Here is a 7,664-nt window from a genome sequence, read left to right on the forward strand (position 1 = left end):
CACGTACAAAATAAAAAAGTAAAAAAAATATTATATAGATATTTCCTTGTGTTGAATAGGTTGACATGATATTTATTAACCAATTACACATTTAACAACAAAAATATTATTAAATATATTGCCGCCATTCTCCCTAAACACCAGGACCTCGCCTCTCACACGTTACTCAGTGCCTATCCCAAAACCCTGCCTCCCACACTGTTCCGATCACTTTCCCTCAAAAAACAACACCTTTTTTAAACCTCCATTCATTCATTCATTCTCTTCTTCATTACTCACCACCAGCAAACACAAATAGCAATAACCCCCCAAAACCACTTTTTGAGAAAGAAAAAACAAACGAACTACTGTATACACTCCTTTCCTTCTCTGCCATTAATGTCTTTTTTTTTTCCTCTGTGGACCCCACTTCTTCCTCATCCTCACTCTCACTTGTGTCACAGCCCCACCCTCCTTTAAGCCGTTGAGCAGAGCATGAATGAATGAATGAATGTTTTTTTTTCCTTCATACCCAACGCGATGAACAAGAGCAAGAGCGCAATAACACCAAAGGACTCAGGCGACAACCCCGTGACCCACTTGGATTTTCTCAAGAAATTCAAACGCTTTAACCCTCTCGAGTCTTCTTTAGGAGTACTCGCCTTTTTCTTCGTCGCTTCTCTCTTCATGGCCTCCTTCTTCTACTTGGATTACAAGGGCTTCCGCTCCAGAGGCACCACCATCATTGACTTGGATTTTTCATCTTCTTCTTCTTCTTCTGTTTCTGTTTCTTCTGCTCCGGTTCAGTTTCTGAGCCAAGATGGTGATAAATGTGATGTCTTTGATGGGAATTGGGTTTGGGATGAGACCTATCCCCTTTACCATTCTGCAAACTGTTCTTTCTTGGATCAAGGTTTTCGCTGCTCCGAGAATGGCAGGCCTGATACTTTCTACACCAAGTGGCGATGGCAGCCCAAAGATTGCAACTTGCCCAGGTTTTAACCAACCCCATCTTTTTCATTTTTCTGATTTGTTCTTTTTTCGACGTTAATTTTAGATTTTGGGTTGGTTGGTATAAGACAGTGCTGAATAAATGAGGACAAAAGAGTAAACCTTGATTTTGTTTTGGTTTGTGTTGTTTCTCTGAACAAAAAATGATTTTGGAATTTTGTCTCGTAGTGGATTGCTAATGGATCACCTCCCTTCATGCGCGAATTTGTTTTGTTTTGATGAACTATCCTTTTTTGTTTAACTTTGATTTGATTAACTGTGTTATTTTTTTTTTTTTTTTACTTCGTGTGAATTGGTATGAAGGAAGTGCTTGTTCCTTTTGTGTTTAACTTTACCTCATGAGTTGGTATGAAGGAAGTGTTTGTTCTTTTTGTGTTTAACTTTACTTAATATGAATTGGTATGAAGGAAGTGTTTGTTTGTTTTTTTTTTTTGTTTAACTTTACTTTGAGTGAATTGGTATGAAGTAAGTGTTTGTTCTTTTTTTCTTTTTTGGATTGTTGAAAACGGGAAAAAAAGGTGTTGGTGTGAAGTAAACTTAGGGTGAGTTTTTTCAGCGATTATATATGAAAGAGCGTTTCTGTTATTGTTCTTTTTACTGGCGATGATTCCTAACGTCAGTGTCATCTGTTGCTAGTTTCATTTGTCATTATCTGTCTATCCATAAACTCTGGCGTATTGCACAAGTTCAACAACTACTTTGTGTATGTTTTTCTTTTTCCAAAGGAGGAAAAAAATCATTTTTGATTTGGGGGTAGGCTGTTATGGCCTTTCCTGCTCTTAATTGGACAGCTTGTTCTGTTTTTGTTTTGATTCTTCTTGGGTGCCTGTAATCATCTGCTATTGACTTACATCTTGAGTAGCATTTTGCTTGTGCATACAATAATATGTTAGGTTCTTTTAGCTTGGTTGTTGGAATGAAATATAATGAGTGACTGTACTCTTGCAACAGATTTGATGCAAAGAATATGTTGGAAAAGCTACGGGACAAGCGACTAGTGTTTGTTGGTGATTCGATTGGAAGGAACCAATGGGAATCACTGCTTTGTATGCTCTCTCCGGCAATTGCAAATAAGGCTAGGGTCTATGAGGTTAATGGGAGCCCAATTACAAAGCATACAGGCTTCTTGGCATTTAAGTTTGAAGATTTCAACTGTACCATTGAATACTACAGATCACCATATCTTGTAGTGCAGGGACGGCCTCCTTCTGGTGCACCTGATGGGGTAAGAATGACTTTGAGAGTGGATCATATGGACTGGATTTCTCATAAGTGGAGAGATGCAGATGTGCTGATTCTCAATGCTGGACATTGGTGGAATTATGAGAAGACTGTCAAAATGTAAGGACTTTTTTTATCTGTTATTCCTTTGTTATTCTTAACAATAAAATCTTAAAGTGGCACCTTGTTTTGGCGTTTTAACATGTAAATGTCGAAGAAGGCACTTCACTAATCATATGATGCTGATACAGTTTATAGCAAAAATGATCAGGTTTTTAGTGCATATTTGGATTAGCTTATTTGTGGGAAATGCTTGCATTGTTTTTGGCAGCTTTTAGAGAGAGCTAAAAATAATTTGATTATTTTTCCTGAAAAATAATTTGCCGAACACAGTGATAGCTTTTTTTTTTTATCAGTCAAAACAAAAAAATATATTAATAAAAGGGTTCCAGAAGTACCATGCCAAATACAAAAGAACTTGCTTTTGATCAAGTTACAAATGAGAAAATCACCTAAACGGACCTCTATCTCATCATAACTCACAAGGACCAAGTATATATTGTGATTAAAAATCACCCAATGTATTAAACCCCTGTACCCACCACGGGCATAATATATGTCTTTCAATCTTCTTGTGTTGTGTTAGATTGATATTCTTTCCTCTTACCATAGAATACTGCAAAGGATGGATCCTTCTGTTAGCAAGATGAAGGAATGAGTTTATATAAAGGCTGTGATATACGTGTTTAGCTTAGATAATATATTTCTAAAAAGTAGCAACTATTCTCATTGCAGTAAAAGCTTATATAAAGGGACTAGGATCTCTTCTGATTCACTTGTCTTGAAGTAAAGTTCAATATACAAAAGTTGATTATTTATGCTGTTTTTCTCCATGATATAGAAATCTTGGGCGTAGTCTAAATTACTTTGTTAATAGTTTGTGCTAATATTTTGTGATTAAACTATCAACATTGAAGTAATTATATATCACTTTGATCTTTGGCTATTTTATTACTTAGGGGTTGTTACTTCCAAATAGGGGAGGAAGTGAAGATGAATATGACTACAGAAGACGCATTCAGAAAATCAATAGAGACAGTAGTTGATTGGGTTGCCAATGAAGTAAACATAAACAAAACTTATGTCATTTTCCGAACTTATGCTCCTGTCCATTTCAGGTTTGCCTAAACTTTCAAACTGGCTTACCTGTACTTGTATCTTTATTTGCTCAAAATTTGTTTGCCAATAATTTTTTAATGGTGAACTCAGTTACAGTGGTCTTTCTCCAATAAATTTATTAGGCTTGATGTAAACTTAACTAAATTTATACGATCACTTGGCTTTTTCCAGAATTTTCCTTTCACTACACTTTTTTGCAAACATTTTTTATTTATTTTCAGAATGTATTTTTTTTTTGGTGTGGCATAATGTTTAAAGACTCAATGACACATACTTACTGCCTCTTAAAGAGCCGTCCATTTAACAGATGCATATGTTATACTGACTTACCACATTAACTGCATAGTAGGTGGCGTTAATGACTTCAGTTTTCAAATTCTTCCTCTTCTGATGATGCTAATGATAGCTGGGCATCTTTCCATTGAATGCTAGGAAAACTAAATTTTAAACAAATCTTAAATTTGTATGCATTACTTATTTGTTGGTTATTCTTTTTCTGGTATATTGGTGCCTATCCATATTTTGCGTGGCTTGGGTCATATCTTGCTGATCTGGTTTTGTCTTTGCTGTTAATTTCTGAATGGTTTCTTTTTGAACAAACTGTCTATACCTTTTTAACAACAATTTCTAAATCTGCAATTACTAAATGACTGCTAACATATGGAAGATGAGTGAGTCGTTAACACTTTCATTGGATGTGGCAGGGGTGGTGACTGGAATACTGGTGGTGGTTGTCACTCTGAAACATTACCCGATTTAGGCTCCTTGCCAACAGTATCTGACATCCATTTCAGAACTCTCATTGATGTCTTGTCAGAACGCACAAATAAATCTGAAGTTTTGAATCTGGACTTGCTTAATGTCACCCAAATGTCACAACGCAGAAGAGACGGCCATGCATCTATTTACTATATCGGACCAGACAGCACAGCCTCTATGCAGCGGCAAGACTGTAGCCATTGGTGCCTACCTGGTGTTCCTGATTCATGGAACGAGATTCTTTATGCACTTCTTCTCAAGTGGGAGGATTTTTTTGAATGGAGACAGAATGCAACAAAAATTTCTCAAGTTTCACCATAATTGGTCTATAGAGTTTGCAGAGAATGGTCTAAGTTATACATACAAGTCTTTCCCTACCCTTGCTGAATGAGAAGTTGCAAGTTGAATTTGAGATTTTTCTGGTCAGTCCCTAGTTGATGCATCTAACTATTTGTTAGTGTGCTTAATGTTTACAAAATTTTATTCTTAGCAACCAAAGAGATTTAGCTGTTTTAATTTCCTTCAAAATGATTGATTGGCCATCTCTGTAGTGGTCTTCCATTGTAGGTGAACATATCTAGATGGGAACTTAATTTTTGATGGTGAGTTTCAGGGATATCTTGTACAAAAAAGAAAAAAATAACCACTGAGATTCAAACTTGATTGATCAGAAGGCATACACCATTTTTTGTTGTTGTAAATTTCATATTATGGTCAGAGTCAGAGACCATGAAGTTGCTGGTTGTTGTACATTGTATATAGAAAGAGTTTGTTTTTTGTTTTTTGTTTTTGGTTCATTGTTTTTAGTTATTTATATTGACAAATACCCTGGAGTAATTCATATGCATGATACTAGTTGGAGATATTACATTTACTAGTGATTTGATCAAATTAGCGTACTAATATTAAGTTTTTAATTCAAAAAGTGATACAGAAGATTATGGCTCAATCATCGATTCACACATGCAATCTGGATCAAGTTTCAAGAATTTTTTGTATTTTCAAGTTACTAGTGTACGTTATGTTGCTTTTTCTTGAAATTGTCATTCTACACTGCGTGAATCATACTCGGTAATGCCTTTAATCGCGTTTGAGCTTAACAATTGGGTTTGAATATCAACTGAGGTGTTTCGAGTGTTTTTTTTTGGCAGAGTTTTGAGTGTTAAATTAATCAACTGACTCAATTTTTTTTTAAATACACTTAACAACAGATTAAATGATTGAATAATAGTGGAAACAAGTTTTGTTGTGAGTAATGATCTTATTAAATTTGATTTGGATTAGTTGGATCCTTAACATTGATACTATATTATTGGCGTTCATATTTCCTAGAAAGAAAAACCATTATCTTTTAATAATATCAGGCAAACAGTTCCGAAAATATTAAATTTTCATAGTACCCAAATATATATATCCAGGCAAAACCTTTTCCCTATTTTTGATGCATCATCTTTTCCCCTTTCTGAAGTTAAAGTCACGCAACTGATATCTCAACATGTAGACAGAATCATGTAAGTTTGAACCCATGTTATTTACCATAAAAAGGGGAATAAAAAACATGTATATCATAAAAAGAGAGAAGGATAAACCTATCCCAAATCATTTTTGTTCACCCCTAATTGAGAGAGATGAATCCCGTATCAGAGAAACACTAACAAAAATTAAATGTTTTAATGATCAGATTAAAGATATTTTGTATTTTTAACACTTATTATAAGAGAAGCTTATTATACTCCTTTTTTTTTAAAAAAAAATCTTTCTCTTCAATAATTTGACATTTTATAGAAAAATATAAAGAAGTATCGTGCAAATATCATGCCTTTCATGAACTCCAATCTATGTGATCAACCCTAGGATCGGTCCAAACATTTTAGGGGTCCTAGCGGAAGAATATATAAGGGTCCTAATATATATATATATATATATATATATATATATATATATATATATATATATATATATATATATATATATATATATTATGTTATTTGTAAGAAGTATTTATTGATTTTACTAAAAAAATTTATCAAAATAATCTAACATCATCTTTAGTGAAATTTTTTTTCCAATTACTTTTTTAATATAAGGTTCCAATATAAAATTTTATTTAAAAGAATCATAGTTCAACTTATATATAAATATTAAAATATATAAACATATTTTGTATAAGAAATAGACATGTGATTTCATTAAAAAAAATATATTTGATTACATTCATCAAACATATGATTTAAACAAATTTCAACAAGATGCATTACATTTTTCATTTAATTTATATCATCCAAAAAATTACATGCACACAAATATTTATATATAAAGTCAAATCTTAAAAAAAAAGATATACACAATATGTATATATAATTTTTTATGCAATTTTATTTCTTAAAAATCTCCTTGATTTCGTTTTTCTCTCTATTTCTCTTTTCTATTATCTCCACATCATATATTTTTGTTCTTTATTAGCTTATTAACACTTTTTTTTTTACAATTAGAATTATTGCATGTGTTTCCAATCTTGTTAAAAAAATACTTTAAATTATTATAATAGATTTATTACATATTAATCTCTCACACTTACTTGGAAATTTATTTAATATGAATTTATAAATATAACATATTAGAGAAAAAAAACTAAATTTTTGTGCTTTCTACTTACATGTTGTATTTTAATTTGAATAAAAAGAGATATATAGTGATAAAACAATTCCAACGTATTTATGAAAATAATATAAAAAAATAATCATATAATTATAATTTTTTTGGGGTGCCTTTTAACTATGCATCCTGGCAGTCGTAGTCCTAAACTATGCCCAGAGCTGGTCTTGATCATCCCAAATATAACAAAAACAAAAAGAAAACTTTTGCTGAATTGCCTGGGAAAAAAACACCCAGGCAAAGAGATTAATTAATACCCAAATGAGAATAACTTAAACCAATATCCTCCTCCTCAAAGAAATTAACAGCAAAATTAGGCACATTGTTATAAAAACAAAACTCATTGTAAAGAGAAGCCTGCTTTCGCGAAAGAGTCTGCCAACACATTTGCCTCTCTTCGAATATGCACCAAAATGCATTGCTCAAATAGAGATTTGACTCCTTCAAAAAAAAAAAAAAAAATAGATTTGACACTCAAAACCTCTTCAATAAGAGCTGCAACTCCAGCGTTATTGTTATCCTCTAGCATCCTGACAGCTTCAAGACAATCAGACATTACTTGCATGTAATTAGCAATACATGGTGTGTGTGTACAAATATAATATACGATAAGATTAAATTTAATTTAAGAAAAAACTACTAAAAATATTAAATTTCAAAGTAAAACATTTGGTCTCATGAGACTAGAAATCAAGGTAACATTTAGAGTTATGTTGATTAGCTAGCTTTGGATAGGAATGCAATTAATGGAGGTGTAGAACAGTATTAATAGACACTACACTATTATTATGATTTTTAGCAGTTACCACCAACCAATTACTCTATTAATAGTATTATATTTAGAAATAGATAAGCTGACA

General features: G+C 32.5%; 1 protein-coding gene across 2 annotated transcripts; it reads left to right on the forward strand.

Annotated features, from left to right (window-relative positions):
* Nucleotides 1–108: 108 nt before the first annotated feature.
* LOC100801125 (protein trichome birefringence-like 10) lies at nt 109–4,926 on the forward strand. Of its 2 annotated transcripts, XM_003520514.5 has the most exons (4): nt 114–974; nt 1,942–2,331; nt 3,231–3,389; nt 4,095–4,926. In XM_003520514.5, exons 1-4 carry the CDS (start codon nt 487–489, stop codon nt 4,468–4,470), a joined length of 1,413 nt encoding a protein of 470 aa, XP_003520562.2. In that variant the 5' UTR covers nt 114–486; the 3' UTR covers nt 4,471–4,926. The 2 variants fall into 2 exon arrangements, with proteins under 2 accessions (XP_006576890.1, XP_003520562.2); XM_006576827.4 differs by lacking the exon at nt 3,231–3,389 and having other exon boundaries at nt 109–974.
* Nucleotides 4,927–7,664: the final 2,738 nt, after the last annotated feature.

This window comes from Glycine max, chromosome 3 (assembly GCF_000004515.6).
Source record: "Glycine max cultivar Williams 82 chromosome 3, Glycine_max_v4.0, whole genome shotgun sequence".
Classification (NCBI taxonomy): Eukaryota; Viridiplantae; Streptophyta; class Magnoliopsida; order Fabales; family Fabaceae; genus Glycine; species Glycine max.